This window comes from Apus apus, chromosome 9 (genome assembly GCF_020740795.1).
Source record: "Apus apus isolate bApuApu2 chromosome 9, bApuApu2.pri.cur, whole genome shotgun sequence".
Taxonomy (NCBI): Eukaryota; Metazoa; Chordata; class Aves; order Apodiformes; family Apodidae; genus Apus; species Apus apus.
The window spans coordinates 10,913,030-10,931,036 of NC_067290.1; the positions used below are offsets into that span (position 1 = coordinate 10,913,030).

Consider the following 18,007-nt stretch of genomic DNA (forward strand, 5'->3'; position numbering starts at 1 on the left):
ATATAAAAACAAGCAAGTAGATCAGTTACAGGATGTTTCAGGAGGCAATACATTTGGGCTTAATAAAGGTTACATTTTATTAGGGAAAATAAATATATTGAGATATACCATCTGGTCAGGGTTATTCTGACCTTTATAGACAAAGCTTCCTTTGAGTGGCTATCAGTTACCTTAGAAACCACTTAGAATTCAAGGAACTAGATAGAAAGTACCAGAAATTGTTCAGATGTAACGCATTAGTTTGAATTAAGAAAGTAATACCTGTTCAGAGGAAGGAAGACTGTCAAAAGGGTTGTTTAGTTTAAAATCAAAAGACAAAAAATGCTTCAATTTCTGTAACTTTTAAATTAGCACATTTTGATGTTTCTTTCTTATATCATGTAAAAACTTAGATTTTTCTGAGGAGGAAGAACCAGCAAAAGCATCGATGTTCTGAACAGTCTGATTAGCCAACACTGTTGCAAATATTCACATTATTGCTTCAGAAAAAAAAAATAAATAGAATAGTCTGAAAGTGTGCTATATTTGGATAATATTTATAACTAGCTACAGTGCATTGATTTATTTATTGAATAGCATTGTCAGATGCTTGCAATGAATCAGGCCTCAGAACCAGGAAAAAAAAGTCTGTGTATGAGTAAGAACATAGTATTCTGGTATTTTGTATCATACAATGGAATCTTAACACAATAAAAGCTACAAACAGACTTTCTTTTGTAGGTAGGTATGTGGTTATAAAATTTTTGAATTTTGTCATTGGGATAACTTTCAGCACGGTTTCATTTTGAACAAACTTTTAAAAAGGGATTTAGTATAGAAGAAAACACAAAAGAATTTGCCCAATAATTCTGAGTAGAGCTGCTTGCTTATTAGGGTTTCTTCTTAAAGTGTAAGTTAGACTAAAAAAATTTAGCTGAACAGAGCTCAAACACCAGGTTCCCAAAATGTTGTTTCACTACCTACATGAGCTATTATCAACTTGTCCTGAACTTTGTAGTTAGTAGGAGGAAAAAGGGAGATAGAATATTCTACAAAACAAAATATTAATGTAGAGCCTATCTGGTTATAAAAGTAATTCAATGTATAATTTTTCTTTATCTTCTGAAATGGCTGGAGCCATTTTCTTCTTGATTGTGTTCAGTGTTAGTTAAAAGATCAAGCTGACTGAAGTCTTTTAACTTGTCAAGTAAACATTTGGTATTATGCTTCAAGAAGGTCAGGATATTTTGCATTTTTTTTTTATTCCTGGAATTTATCTTCTATGGCCCAGCTTGATTAAACCTCCTGTGGCACTGAGAAAAAAAGAAGCAAAGCACTTAGAGCAAGAAAAGTGTTATTGACTAATTAGAGATTAGTGCTATGCAAATTTAACTCCCCCCGCCCCTCAAATACTCCTTGTGCTAAGCAGAATGTCATCACAGAAGAGTTGCTTGGAACTATACAGTCATTATTTTTATTTTTTTATTTTGCTTGCTATAAAGAGGAGAAAAGTCCAAAGAGTTAAAGAGTTTTAAGCTCATAGACAACGAAGCATTTTGAATTTGATTTGGGTGTGAAAGGCACAAAAATTATTTTTCCTTTAACAATGTTATTTTTCCATCTCTTTGCAACTGAAGATAACCAGCAGAGCCCTACAGGATGGCAGCATCTTATATTACCCTTTCCAAGGGGATTTTTTGACCAGTAGACTATGTGGGTGTCATGCTTCTGTTTTGTCTCAGAAATAACTTTCAATTTCCCTCCAAGCAAACACAAGTAGTCTGAATAGATTACACTGTAACATATAGACCACTTCTAGAATTTCAATTAACTGAGAGATGAAAAGGGATGAGGCTAATGTAGATACATGTTGATGTTTTACTACAGCTGATAAGATTTTAATAGAACCATAGAGTAGAATATATTTACTTTCATATTTATATGTGTGTACAAGGAAACTTTTTTTTTCGGAGGGTTTGGTTTTGTTGTTTTGGTGTTTTTTTTTTTTTTTTTTTTGAATGGACAACCTTCATCTTTTAAAGTAATCAATAATAAGTGCTTGAGATTTTCTACAATTGGCTTTATCACTATTTCTTGTGAGGAAGAATTCTTCAACACAGAGGAAAATGGAATGGTTATTCAGGTCATTATACCCATATGTGTTTCATATTGAATATGGATAGCACATACTCAGGATTTCTGTAGGCTCTATTTATCAAAGGAAAAAAAAATCCTCTCTAATAAGTATAATATGTTTTACTAAGGTTTTCGACAGTACAAGTGGCAGAGGGTTCTTTTAAGCTACATTTTTTCTATAAAAGAGTTTTTCATGATCAAGTTTCAGAATAGCCTGGAATTTTTTCGCTTGGTAGACAAAGTACCATGTCTAGGACTGAACTTGTATTGCCAATACAACTGGGAATATTAAAGAGAGAAGGTCTGTGCAACAGATGAATGATGAAAGCTGTTCGAGGTATTTCAGTAAGACAGCTTGGAAAGGGGAAGAAACCCAAAGAATATCTTTGGCATGGCTTGACTATTAAGAAAGATTGAATGTGCTGGGATTTTGTGTTGGAAGTGATAGCAAGCGGTTCATTAGTCCACTGAATTTCGAACTGTGAAAAAAGTTATAAAAAAATAGTACAAAATATAGTGGCTTTGAACTGCAGCTCTTTGGTTCACTGCTGTAGACATCAAAGAGGTCATTACTTCACTTAAAATTTCTTATTGTTTTGGGGTTGTTTTTTTCAATGGAATAAGGCAAAATAATGGTAATGAAGAGGAATGGAAGCAGGAAGAAGAGGGGAAAAAAGCATTGTAGAATTATATCCTGTTTTGCCTGGGATGATGATTAAAGACTTAGCAAAAGGAAAGCATTCCATTGACCACCTCTGTTCTCTTCTGTGATCATTTAACATTTCTGTATCAGGTATAGGAACTGATCATATGAAAAAAAATAAAGCCTGCAATGCAGGTTTCACTGCCAACATTCTGGCAAGTGATCCTATTAGAGATAAAAGGCAGTGTAGTACCTTTCAAGCTCTATTTTATTCTCACTTCTAGGACTTGTAATCTCTCTTTTCTGAACTCCGTGGTCATGCTTTTTGATGCCCAGTCCTTCTCTTTGAACACACTGGCTGTTCTGGTTTTTGCACCTCTTCCACACTGGCTGACAGTTCCATACCATGAAGTGGCACCATTCCTGAAGAAAAGTTCATAATTTTTTCGTATGTAGAAATAACTTCTAATAAATGTGCATAGGATGGTGGTGATAGCTGGCCTAAGAGTACACATTATAAAGACCAGTTTGGAATATGGGAAAAAAGCTAATGCATCATATTTTTTGTGAGACTGCCTTCAATGGTACAGCGTGAGGGTTTTTTTAAATTGTTTTGTATTTTTTTTTTTAATTGCCACATAGGCTATGGGGTGTGGAGGGAGCACTCAGCATTGCAGCTGATTTCCAGCAGCTTTCCACTTAAGGATCAACAAAAAGCAGCTAGAGCAGGAACAGAATTATGCTTTATCTCCCTGAGCCTTTATACACACCTTTATATCTCATAACCTTTATAAAGAAGTTTAATTTTTATTGTGTTCAGTTATATTTTAAAGAGTGTATGCGCTTTATCCGGTTGTTGTCTAAGTAATTTGTGCTGAAAAATCTTTTTCCCTAGAATTCTCCTAAAATCCTAGTGTGGTGTCTGAATTCTATCTAACGTTACGTTAATTTATCTTACAATAGTTAAATAATATAAAATATGAATGAAGTGCAGTACTGAACCTAGGTAATCTGGTTTCTGAGAGACTAACTGCAGAAATATTTTCAGTATTTTATGAGTTGGGATAGAAATTGTTATCAGTGTTGTGAACCAGAACTCAGAAAACACTGGAATTCTTTAAAAGAAGAAAAATATTTGTTTTCCTTGAGAAACATTTTGTCTGGGCATGCTTGCCTCCCCAGATAATGATTGCCAGTGCAGTCAGATGTATATATAACAGATGTACAGCAGAAACATTAAAACTTGAAAACCTTTGCAACACCACAAAGCAAACATAATAAAGGATCATGAAGCTTTCTATTTAAATCAAATGTTCTTCTGATGAAAGTTGTTAGATTAACTCCAGTCATAAAATTTAGTTCATTTTTATATAGTTATTTTTATCTTAGAAGTGAAGTTAAAAGCATGTGTAGTACAGCAAAGAAGATGGTGTTTCTCTGTTTATAATTGTTACTTGATGTTCTGCTTTCAACCTAATGATCTCAGTGAAGTTTCTCTGTGTCTAAAGGTTATACTCTGAAAAAGGCAGGGTTTTAAATCCCCAAACAGGGATATTGTTACATCTGTATGGTGGTTCACTGCAAAGCAATGATAGTGCTTTGGACTTTTGTGAAGTGGATTTAGTGGTATTTCCTGAAGTACTGAATAATATGTTGTTTTGCCCATCAGATTGGAAGACCTTCTAGGCACACTGGGGCACAGTATGTGGTATATTTTGCTAACATCTATTGTATGCTAAAATTTCTGCCGTTATGGCTATAAGGGGTTTTTTAATCATTCCATCATGTTGGAAAATAGTTTATTCTGCTCATTTTTTGTTTTTATTTCCATGTATTTTAACTAGTCATTATATCTGTGTGAGTACTTGGGGAAGTAACAGCCCCCCTATCCACAGTAGAATCATAGAATCATTAAGGTTGGAAGGGACCTTAAAGATCATCAAGTTCCAATCCCCCTGCTGTGAACAGGGAACCCTACCACTAGACTAGGTTGCACAAAACCTCATCCAGCCTGGTCTTAAAAACCTCCAGAGATGGGTCATCAACAACCTCCCTGGGTAACCCATTCCAGTTCCTCACCACCCTTATAATAAAGAACTTCTTCCTAATATCTAACCTAAATCTCCCCTCTCAGTTTAAAACCATTATCCCTTGTCCTATCACTATCTTCTCAATGAAAAACCCCTCCCCATGAAAATAATAATTCAGATATTCTTGATTTAGTTTTTGCTAATGCATGAGTTCCACTGAAAATACGTTATCTGGGAAATGCTAGGTTTAAAGGAAAGCTGCAATGGCAAAATACTTAATGAGCAAAAAAAACCCCAAACAGATCTGAGTGAGAACTTGTTGCAAACATGTAGGAAAATGCAGAGAAAATGTGAGCACTTATGGAAGAGAGGGAGTAATCAGGTAGATTCAAGCAAAATAAAAACTGTAAAGCCAGTTCATGCAGTTAGTACGGTCCATTTCTTGTGTGCTGCTCAAGAGTAAGAAAAAAATCATCCCGTTATGGAGATGCATCTGAGTGTGAATTGAAAAGTAGGAAGATCTAAGGTTACATAATTTCTTGAAAAGTTGAAAGAGCCCATATGTTTTTTTAAATTATTGACAGTAGCTTGATATGAGCTGAACAGAACACATGGAGTGTTTTGGTTGATGAGTATTAACTTTATACTCTCACCCCCAGAACAAATCACCTCTGGTCATAGAGTGCAAAAACTAGGGATTAAGGGAGGATGTGTTGAAGGGGATATTAGTCCTGATCACGAATCTGTGCTTAAATTGCAATGAATTTGTATTATATACACAACAGATGTGTAAGCATGTGATTTGGAAAAAAACCCCCAACATAGCATTACAAGTAAATAAGCCTTTTGTGCTCTGAGGTGGCTCTAAAATGCCTTACCCACCCCACAGATCTTGTGGTTTTTATCTGCACTGTGGACTGGTTGAAAGGAAATCAATATTGATGTGCTTGTAGAGCTTGTGTTGCCTTCTGTGAACATACGACTTAGAGGACAGACCAGATCCTGAAAATGCTTTACCTTTTCTTGCCTTAATAATTATTTTTTTGTGTCCAGTAGAAGAGTGGTTGCAGAGTTTTAATAACTACTTTTTTTCTTAATAGCTGTATGAATGGAATAATCTTGCAGCATGCTTACTTAAGGGCTGTTTGAGAAATAAGGAAAAATATGCTACAGGAGACTGTTGGCAGAAAAGAAGATAGTGGTAATAATTTAGAAATTCAGTACTGTGGAATGCAGTTGGCCTCAGATGACCCTTAGTACCTGCTTGTTTAAATGCAGTTGGCAATGAAAGGCTACCCAGAGGCTTCCGAGCCCTTTGAGTTTGAACCACTACTAAATAGTAGACTAGCATATGGATGTGCTATTTCAGCACTATAGCAATTAAGGTTATGCTGTGTACCTGGGGGAAAAAGAATCCACCAGCATACAAGGAAAGAAAGGAATGGGGGAAGGAAAAATAGCTGTAAAAAATCTTCAAGTAGTTTAAACTCAGTATTTACTGCATTCAGTGGCCCTCCTGTAGTGGTTTAATAGTGGATCTGTAGTCCTAGCTGAGAAATGTCTTGCTATTTGTGAATTACTTTCAAATTAATACCATTAGTTTAATATATTTTTTTCCTACAGAAATACACGGGAGCTTTTATAGTCGTGTTTAAAGAATGTAAAGTCAGTAGTAATTAAAATGTAAAATCCTAAATACTAACTGCCTAATTAAAATTCAATTTATTTTGTGCAGTACTGGATGTTGAATGATGATTAGGAAGATCTAGAGATTTAACCATTCTTTGATGTATGTTGCTGTGCTGTATTTGTAATTGCTTCTGTCCACACCCGCCCCTCTATTGAATTATGAGGGAAAAGTTGATATCTCTTTTAAGAAAAGACCTGGCTTAGGCTCTTAATTTTATTTTTCCTTGCTTAAAACTTCCGATTCTTACACAAGTTCATTTGTTTCTTTGTTATTTTGAGAATGTGACCGTAGTTTTCCCTTTGTTAATGCTTTTAAATTTTGCTGTAGGATGTGGATTTAGTGCCATCCTGTGGCAAAACTTAGTAACTGCAGTTTTATTTTTTTCGTACTGGATTTAGGCCATAATCAAGAAGATACTCCTATTAAAACTGACAGGAATAAATACAGATTTCACAAAATTTATTGTGAAACAAAAGTTTTCCGACTTATGAAAGCGTATTCTTTCAAACTGCTCAGACCTTTGGAGGTCAAAATATTGTCTTCTTAGTAATTTCTTTCCTGCGGATCTGCACTTCTTCAGTAACTCCGGATGAAATGTCTTTGCAGATGGTAGTCTTTCTTTGTGAAGCATTATTTTTTTCTCTGTTGGATCTAAATAAAAACTTTTTTTGATTGGAACTACTGAAATCTCTATATTGATTTTTTTTTTCTTAACTGTAGCAAAATGCATAGATCTAGAGCTCCTTTTCAGCTTGTTTCAATGGAGAATGATTATGTGTTATTGTTAATCAACTCAGTCCTATTCCTAGTAGAGAAAAAAAAAAATAGAAGTTGGAGAGTGCTCTTTTATGTATTTTGCCCGATTAAAATATAGTAGGGAGAGGTTTAAATTGGAACTTGATTTATCACTTTTTTATTTCTGGCTTACTGAAAGCTGTACTTGAAATAGTCATGTGAATAACTTATATTCCTATGATTTTGCTAGTGGTTGCGTTACAAGGATACAGTTATAAGTTTCCAAAATCAAAATGTGGAGAGGTTAGAGGTCTTACAGACTGTTAAGGTGCCCCACTCCTACAGTGTCCAGTGGTGATAAGATGAATGCATAGGTCAGTGAAGATTTCTTGAATAGAAACTTTAAGGACTGTCACAGTTTAATGCTGGGCCGGTAATCAATGAATGGCAGATGCTCTCTATTAACCCTTCTCCCTTCCCATACAGGGAAAAGAGAGAGAAGCAGTCATTTCACTTGTAAATGAAACATGTATATTTGCAATGCAGGGCTCAGGTTTTCATCTAGTCCTCTATTTTTCTTATTCTGTCTCTCAAATCAGTGTAAAATAATCACTGGAATCTCTCTGAGAAATCAACAAACCATATCAGTCTGTTACATTTCCCCATATTGTTTCTTAGATATGATATGCAAAACTTTTACAGTCTATGGCATGTGAAGGTCTTCTGAGAAAGGAACAGATGCTATATGTTATGGAAACAGTTGTTTACTATTTCTAATGTAATTCACATAATTCAGTGTTTTGTCCATTACTACTTACTGACAATAGCAAACATCTCTATTTCAGTCTCTTATGATCTTATTATTTGAAACACTGGACACCTATATACTTTTATGTGTGTTTTTCTTTGATAGCTTCAGCAGAACCTGTGCTGAAATTCCTGTCCTCAGAATTTCCACAAGAATTCCTGTCCTCAGATTTTATTTTATTAAAAAAAAATATATATAAATGTCACTTCTTTCATTCTTCGGAGGTACACTGCAAAATATGAAAAAGGAGCCCAGTTCACCCAATTTTTATCCAAGAAAAATATATTTTTTTTTCAAGTTAATGGTGATTTTCTGCTAGAAGTTCCTAAACTTTATAGGAAGATCAAACAGATAAAGTGAGCAACTGAAGATCAAATACCACAGGTTTTTCAATGTTTGAAATGTGATTTTGTTTACTCTCAGTGCTCTCCTTTTGTAAGTGATATCTTGACTTGGTGCCTGTAAAAGAATTCCTTGAATGCAGCTAGACCTCAGTTTTTGAGAAATAAAGTAATTTGCCTTTTTAGCATTCAAGATTTTTGTTATTATTTTGACTGAATCAGCAAACTGGACAGTATAATCTTCTATCCAGAAAGAGAGAAGAAGTTGCTTGTCAAACATTTTTTAGCTCATCAGGCTTTTTTAAAGGAGGGAATCAGAAACAATGAGTTCTTAACTTCCTGTTCTTAATGAACTGGAGTTTGCACAATGGTTCATACTGAACTAGTGTTACCAAATGTAATACCCAGGTTTTCAGACAGTTGCATTTCAGTTGCCTGTGACCACAGAAGCATGAATAGAGCTTGGCTCCCTATGACAAATGCAAATCTTAATTCACATGCAGTCTTGCTATTTAAGATATTCCCAGGATGTGATATTTGGCTTTTGATTCTGGGCCTACTGTGGTCATTGCTAAATCTAATTTCTTCTCAAGCCCCAACACAGCATTGAAAGGTGGCATCCTATGGCATTCTACAGTTGTAGGGGAAAAAAAAAAATAAAAAATGAAGTCCCTAGAGCTTTTTCGAGAAAGAAAATTGCACTGTAGTAAATCAGTGGTCTGTGATGGAATCTGACAGGGCAGTGTTCAGCCTGCTGCTGGTCCACCGAAAACACAGTATGTGATTTCAATTTGAGGGGAGCTTTGAATATATTTCTTAAAATGAACAAACCCAAACATACAAACCAAAGCACATCCCTGTCCTCTCCCAACATTTTATTAATGAATTTCTGTATTGATAACATAAATTTGTAACTGATTTTATGGAATAAAGAAGATTTTTAAACTTCTAATTATGGTTAGACTGTAACAAGTAATATTTTAATAATTTTTCAGACACTTTAGGAATATGTTCGCATGTTTGAAGATTGGGAAATAGTAGCCCTTATTGAAAGTTCAGTTTGTACCTCTGCTTCTTTGCTTATTGGTTTGATAAGACAGACATCAGGGAAGACTCTCTTCATATCCCACCCTTACATGGTATAATATCTGATTCCTGGAGTAGTCCATCTCTTTATTGCTTATCTTTTCAAATTGTAAGAAGTAATAAACTGATATAGTGCAATTGATAGCATTTCATGGCAGCTATTCTGTATTTGCAGTATGAATTACTAGAATTTCAGAAAGTAAAAGATTTAGTATAGGAAATGCTCACAGAAACTCACAAATGTTATTTTTGCAGGAACACTCTCATTCATAGGGGAACGCTAGTGGTCTTTCTGCTCTTTATTGGAGAGTACATTTGAAATGGTTCAGAACAGCCCCTGTTCTGAGCTATTGCAGAAGTACTCAAAATTCCAGTGTGCTCAGTGTGTAATAGTGCTTAGAACTTGAGAAAATATCTCTCAGCCCACAGCAAGTCAGAATTGGGAAAGAAATATATGTACAGATTGTGTCTTAAGAATTAGACGTACAAGTACTGTGGAACTTGCAATACTAAAACATTTTAGCCTGCAGTTACCTCTCAGTAATAAATGGAGATCCATTTTTGTATAATGACATCAAGTTCTAGGCAATACTTATTTTTTGTACCAAAATATTTTTGTGAAATGACCCAGAAAAGCTGACTGAATAGTAATGAAGTCTGATAGTTCATTTTAAGCATAATGTATTAAGTAATATAGATTTAAATGTACATGATATTATTTGACTTGCAAAGCATGGTATTAAGGGTATGTCTGATAGAATTTGACAAGCCACCCAATTAAAAAACATAAGAAAAATTAAGACAGTAAACAAGAATTCTTTTTTCAAATGCATGGTGCTGCCAGCGAACAGTGTTATGCAGAAGTTGTCTTGCATCTGTTGCACCTCCAGAATTTTTAGTGCTGAAAATGCGTTGTGTGTGTGATCTGAATCTCCTGTGGTTCCTCACAAAATTACATCTGTCTTCTCCTTTCATCTCTTTCTATCAGTCCTGTCATATTCAAGCAATATTCTTGTCACCTGATCCTTAGTGTTGTTGTTTGGATGCCAGGATTTTTAAATTACATTAGACAGGTAAGCAAAGGCATGGGGATAATCCATTTCTAAATTTATGACATGAAGAAAATATCTCCAATTCCCTTGCAGGTTTTCTCTTACAGAAGAAAGTAAAGATTTGCATGTTTGTCCAACTGATCCAGCCCTGTAAATTCTATATTTATGTCCCAAGACATGGGGTGTTCTAGTACACTTTATTCCCTTCAATGCATGCACCAAAGAGCCAATGTGATAATGAAAAGCTGCTTATTAAGATATCCTGTTCCATCAAAGAGTTAGCTGCTTAAAACAGTCATCTGTAGTATGAAGAATAAATTTGGAAAAAAATAGGGCATTATACCATGCCTTTTCAAAGGCTTTAGCAGATCATAAATGACTTGCAAAATCCTCTGTCACTTTTATGTGCATTATTAAAAGGAAAAAAAAAAAAAAAGAGTACACTGAAATCTTCAGTTAAGTTGTATTTCCAGCTCTTCTGGAAGTCTTTGTCACTAATCCATCCCGATGTGCTCCTGTGTATTCCTGTACTGCCAGCTGCCTGGTGTAAAGGAAGGCACTTCAGCCTCACCTCACATCCCACCGTGCAGTGTGGGGATTGCTGTTGCCTAGACCTGTTCTCTTTCCTGGACTCCAGTTATTCCTTCTAAACATGCAGGGTTTTGTGTCAGTCCCTGTTTTCACTTTGTCAAATTTTTTAGTTCTCACACCGGTTCAAAGTTCTGGCATTGAGAGGACAGAGAATGTTATCACAGTAGTCCTTGTTTCTCAGTTGTCCCAAAGCCAGGTAAGAGGGTCCCAGAAGACAAGGACATTTTGTCCTTGTGTTTGGAGTGGAAAAGAAACAGGATAATCAGGAGCTAAGAATGGAGCCATGAGAGATGGGAGCTAGAAGTCAACAAAAAGACAGTGGGAGGTAAGAGGGAGAATTGAGGCATTAGGTGGGGAATAATTACTCAAGTCCAATAAAGGAGCTATAGCACTTTTTGCATAGAGCACCAAAACCCCAAATAATCTTGGATATGGCTACAGAAATAGTTGTTTCTATTCTACTGGATGATCTTTCATCCCCTGTAGTCATAGTGCTGTAGTGAATTACTTAGAGCAAAAAATTATCAAAGAATGTACTCGGAAACCTTCAGCAACTTTAGTGCCCAAGTTTGAGTGATCCATTTGAGGAACTAGCATGTTAGTTTATCACTACGTTACAGGAAGCCGCTAGCAAATTATATATAAATGGATGTATATTTCAAAATCCATCACTTGATGATAGCATAAGACCATTTTCTGCCACCAAATTCTTCAAGTTGGTTTTCCCAGTCAAGACAGCCCCAGCTGTAACTGTAACCTTAAGTTCTTTCACTTCTTCCACATTAGCAGCAGGCAATTTTTTACAAGATGATAGACTGGATTCTTCAACATGCTCTTTGCTTTTGATGCCAGGGTGACAGTGCAAAGTAAAAGAAGTTGTGCACTTCTGGAAGTGGAGTAACAATTTAAAACCAGTGAGTCTCCTTGTCATTTCCTTGTCCTCCACTTTTCAGCATGTATCTAAGGCTTTGGAATGCTACGTCTGACCCAAGGCATACTGTGGCATGCAGACAGTACCTTTGGGACTAGCCAGTTGGCACATATTAGAGGAACTTCCTTGTGTAGAACGTGAATTGGAATCTGGGAAGGGCCGTTAATTTGTCTTTCTTTCACAGTTTTTTTTTTTTTAATTTATGGGACAAATTTTGAAACCTACACTGTGATTAATTCAGAGAATAATGAACTTCCTGTGCAATTCCATGGATTGCCTCTTGCAGTTGGGCTATAGAGAAGGAATAAAAATGTTCTGAAAAAACTGTTTATCTATTACCAAGAAATTGGCATAGAAATGTTTCTGATCAACTGGTCTGTTTTTAGTAGAAATTATGAAAAATATGATAGCTCTTGCTTGTTTTGGAAAATCCTATGAAGTTCTCTCTCTATGTACTGACAGCAGCGTGACAGATATTCACAGTACTCCTACATTCCTCCCCCACTGCAATTAATTTTACAATTTCTTTCCACCCTTGCAACATCTGTTCTTTCCTGCTCTTAGCTATCTAGAGATACAAAAAATTGTGCCAGCACAAGTCTAAATCTGGTCTGTCATATTCAGAGTTTTAAGTCTTGAACATATACAAAAATGGATTCTCTTATGTCAAAGTATCAGTAGTCTGCCACGGTCCAGGCTGTTAGTTTCAACATCATTACTGAGAAGCAGCCACAACTACTGTTGTGCTTAGTGACAACCATGGTTCTGGGTAGAATATAAGAACCATGTTTGTAGGCTGCTGTGGGACAGAAAGGGGAGGTAGCTGGTTTGTTGTAACTGGAATTGCTGTTTCAGTTCTGATTTCTAATAGTTTCTGTGTTGATCCAACCATTTTGGCTTTTACAGCTTGCATTCAGAAGGGTTGTATGTTAGCCGCGGGTATGTTAAATTTGCTTTTGTTTTTGTCTTATAATGCTTTAAATATTGTAGAGATTAGTTTCCCTTTGCTTAGCTAGAGTCTTAAAATAGTCTTAGAGTAATAAATATTGTCTACTTTATCACTGTGAGGACATATATTAAATAAGCAGATTGGAGAAAACAATTACATTATTTTGACTGTTTCTAGACTAGCAACTGATAGTTGCTGAATATTGCTGTTGCTTAGTAGTGAAATAATTTTGAAATGCAGGGTTTTGGCTTACTGTACTTATGCAAAGTAAATTTTATATGCATGTTATTTCAGCCAGTAATTATTCTGAAGAATGTATAAATACGAGATTCATTCTTCAAATAAATACCCTGGGACTGAAACTCTGTTAGCTCACATGGACACGAACTTGAAAATTAATTAAAAGGGAAATTTATTTGTATGATGTTGAATAAAATTTTGTTTGCTCGAAAGAAAGCATTTAACTTAGAAATGTTCTAACTCAATATAAAATGAAAGACAATTTAAAATTAAAAATAGCATGAAAAAGTTTAAAAAACTGAAATTCTAATTTGAAAAACAAAGAAGAAAGTATTTCTTGAATTACGTTTTTGAGAGGTGCTGTTTGTTAAGCATGATGCAAATTTATGAATAGCTTAAATGGATACAAATCTATTTTCCTATGGCCACTCATATTGAAAATTTTCAATAAGCTCAAACCAAAGCTTCCTTCCATAAGAGGAAAAACAAGTAAAGATGCATTAGATATATCAGTTATATGATTCCAAGTGGGAAGTAAAAAAAAAAGCTGGAAATATCACCTCACCCACCCTCTCCACCCCAGCCAGAAACAGCAACACAACCTGAACAGAAAAAGACCTCTTCTTTGAGCTTGAAGATAAAATTATGAATTCTTAAATACTTCATAAGAATCCCTTACTAGTCACGCCACTGAAACAAACTATTGAGTGTTATTGTAAGTAGCTTGCAACATCATCAGCTAAGCTAGAAAATGTTCTCTCACATGAGAATGGAGATTTTCCAGTGTATTCTTTGAGGCATCTGTCACTTTTTTTTTTCTGAGAATTTACTTAAAAGAAGTGAAACATTTTTCACTGTTCCCTTGCCTTTTCCATCTCAATAGTTGTATATTGAAGAATGTAATGTAGTGTGAAGGTGGTCTCTGTTATGGCCTTTAGTTTAAATTATTGTTACAAATTGTCAGCTTGTAGTTGTGCTAAACAAGAAGGTAGTATCAAAGGAAACTGTTGTTTGTTTGGTGGTGTGTTTTTTGTAGTGTGTTTTTGTTCTTTTGTTGTTTGTTGTGTTGTTTGTTTTTTATTATGTGGAGTTGCAGAATATCTATACATGCAAAAAAGTCTGGTGCTATGCATTTAAGTGCCCTGTTTCCTGCACCCAGGCTATGTGACTATTCAGAACTCTTCTTTCTATAAATTCAGTGTGTCATGTAGGCTGTGAGGAGGGGAAAAAAATAAGAAAAATAGATAAAAACACAATCTGAAATTTGCATAATAAGCCATAGTAATTTAGGAAAATTATCTAATTTCCAACCTTAACATGGTCAAAATCCTTTTTGATTTTGACTTGTGTTGCAGAAGATGAGATTTACCTCTTGAACAAAAAAAGGCCCTTGTGCTCAGATGTAGTACAGATATTCTATGACAAGTTACTGTGTTTTGAAAAACCTTAAAGTGTAAAAAAACAGTAAGATAAAACAGGAATGTTATTATTCATTGTGGGGTTGATTATTTCTAGTATGTTTTTCTTTGTCTCATCTATTGATCTATCTGTCAACAGTTTAGGTTTATATATTTGATTACTGTGAAGTTGTTGGTGCTTTTCTGTATAACTCAATAATTTTTTTTTTTTTCGGTTTAAGGTTCTTTTTGTTGAATTCAGTTCTTTCTGTTGAATCTCCTTTGCTTGCATCTGACCTTTATTTATGTTGATTTTGCTTCATTTTTTCATTTACCATGCTGTTCAGTTTTTGGATGCCAGGAGAACAAAGGTTTGTCCACTATTTGCAGTCCATTTATTTTTCGAAATTCACTAATGCTTATTGTGCTTGTTTGCCGGTTAGAGATGCAGTAATCCTGTTTACTAAACATGTTCATAGCTTTTGTTGCCAAAATAAAAGAAAAAAACCCCACAACCAGTCCCAACTTAGCCCTTCCCCAAAGCCCCCTTCAATTATAGCGAATGCCTTGATTGACTTTATAAACAACAGTACTGTTAAGCACTATGAGGGGCAGAATTACCTTTAGTCTATGAAGTAATTTAGAAAACACGGAATACTGAGTCTTTCAGCTTTACAGGTACATGTTGACTGATGGATGTGTGACTGCCTAGTGTTTTGGTTTGTTGGTTTGTCTTTGCTATTTAATTTATCTGTAGCTGACACTATTTTGTATGCGTGGTTGTTGTATCTTTTTTTTTTCTAGAAGCACTTAAAAGATGTCATTACAAATATGGTCACATGCATTTCCTATTTTATAAAGGTCATTAGATATTGGTTATCATTGATTCTAATGAATTTTGGTAACAGCATACCATCAAAGACTAATCCAACATTCAGATCCTAAACTGACTTTTTTTCCTTTTCTTTTCTTTTTGTTGCAGCATCTGCAAATGACAATCCAGGCACTTCAAGATGAGCTTAGAACCCAGAGAGACCTTAACCATCTTCTCCAGCAAGAAAGTGGAAACCGAGGGGCTGAGCATTTTACCATTGAGCTCACAGAGGAGAATTTTCGAAGACTTCAAGCAGAACATGATAGACAAGCTAAAGAGCTCTTCCTGTTGAGAAAAACACTAGAAGAAATGGAGCTTAGGATTGAAACACAAAAGCAAACACTAAATGCCAGAGATGAATCAATAAAAAAGCTTCTGGAAATGTTGCAAAGTAAAGGTTTGCCATCTAAAGGAATGGAAGACGAAAATGAGAGAACTCGAAGGATGGCTGAAGCTGAATCTCAGGTTAATCATTTAGAAGTTATTTTAGATCAGAAGGAGAAGGAAAACATGCATCTTAGAGAGGTAATGAAAAACTCATTTATTTTAAAAGTATTGTCAAAGTTTTTGCTCAGTTTTAGAAATATGCTTTAGAGTGTTTAAATGTTGCTGCTCTCACCTTTTCGTTAGAAAAGATACCAAGCATTTGTTTTACACCTCTAGTAAATACACTACAGGACTATATGAAATTTGAAAGCAAGCATAAGAAATTACGGAAGAAAATAAATCTTATTTGGGGCTTATTGTTTCTGACATTGTTGCTTTCCATAGTTTCTTTGTATTTTGACAAGTCAGTGTTTGGAAAATGAAGACTAGAACTACTGAAGAGGAAAGTAACACCTGCTGAGATAAACTAAACTGTTATGAATGCATGCTACTTTTGTATTTAATTTGATATCCCTTGTGTTTGAAATCAGTGTTTTAAAATGTTTTGCCTTCAATATAACAAAAGCTTCTGCCTGTGTGCATTTCTCATGTGTTCTCATGTGTAATAACCCAACTTTTTAGGTGGATGTACTACATAATGTTGCCACATGAAAACCCTGGGGTGATGGTCACATTGTTCTTTTAGAGGTCCTTAATTTGATCCCAAGCCCCCCTGCACCAGTTGTCCACGTCAGTTGTGAACCCATTTTTGGGACTGGATTTGGGATGATTGAATTAGTGCAACTGAAAGAAAATCAGGCCTAGTATCAAGCCTGTCTGTCTCTCAACATTCCAGCAGCTCATCAGCATTATTACATGCCTAGTGTCAGGCAAAAAAGACAGCGTGAGTCTTCCTCAGACCATTTTGCTTCCTACTAAGAAGGGTGAAAATTGCAGGGAGATTGAGTACAACCTACCCACAATAAGGGGAATCAAGGCAGACATGTCTGTTTCCTTAGAAACTTGTCTGAACTTTCAGTTGAGTAAAAGCACCAATTTGCCTGATGGATAAAAGCATTAATAAAATGTGTACAAGAGCATAGAAAACTAATATTGGCGCTTGTTCATCACTAAACACATGAATGCTAGAGATTAAGAACAGCTATTTATATGTACAGAATGTTGTAAAAATATTTTATGCACAATTACTATTATATGTAGGTTATGGCTACTTTAGTGTGTTTTTTTTTTCTTCCCCCTTTTTTTTTGTGTGTGTGTCTTCTCTAACCTACAATATGTATTGAGGACACAGTGGTATCTGGGGCATCTCTGAAGCTTGGAAAGTGGAAAATTTGCAAGGCACAATGGTACATTTCAGTAAAGCTTTCTTGTGGAGGTGTGGAACTTTAATCTTTTCATAGGGGGAATGTTAATTAAAAAGTGATGCCACCCATTAATGAAGTCTAAAATTCAATGCATCCTGAAAGGAGTTGCATAGGGAGTTAATTATAATGAGTTTGAGATGAGAGAAGATTGTAGGAGAAGTTCTATAAACTAGCAGACAATTTCTTGGTTTAGAACTGTTATTCTCATAGTAGTGTATACAGTCTGTTTTAAGGATGGATGATTTTCAATTATTTGTTTTGTTATGCGATTGTATTTCACCTGTTACATCATTAACACTTAAGTTTATAGATTCTAATTTGGGTATGTATTGGACATGAATAAATTTACAGTGGTAACATTAAGAAGGTTTCTAATTAGCACAGTAGGTGAGAGTAGTGAGAGAAATAGAACTAAAGAGAGCTTGAAATGGAGATGAAATGTAAGCTTCCAAGTAAACTACTTGAACTTCCAATTTATTGATTGGTCCAAGGCATGCTTAAAGGAAATCATATTGCTACTTGCTGACTGTGTGCTTTTCTCCTATATTTATACTGAATTAGTTTTATGTTTCAGACTTCCCCTAGGGTGACTCTCAGGGGTCAGGAAAAAATTTTCTCTCTCTGTTTTTATGAGGATATAGAGATTATTTTTCCTCTGGAGGGCTGCAAGTATAGAATGGGGTTTACTTACTTTTGCTTAGGACATGTGGGTATGCCTTGGTAACTTCTCAAGGCTTAAAAATTTACTAGGTTTGCTGTATGGATTCTGGGCAT

General features: G+C 35.2%; 1 protein-coding gene across 4 annotated transcripts in view; it reads left to right on the forward strand.

Annotated features, from left to right (window-relative positions):
- ERC2 (ELKS/RAB6-interacting/CAST family member 2) overlaps positions 1–18,007 on the forward strand; it is a 445,445-nt gene that overhangs the window by 40,487 nt on the left and 386,951 nt on the right. For all 4 annotated transcript variants that reach the window (XM_051627871.1, XM_051627872.1, XM_051627873.1 and 1 more), the window contains exon 3: positions 15,591–16,007. In XM_051627871.1, coding sequence (XP_051483831.1) covers positions 15,591–16,007 — 417 coding nt within the window. The remainder of the gene's footprint in view (positions 1–15,590; positions 16,008–18,007) is intronic.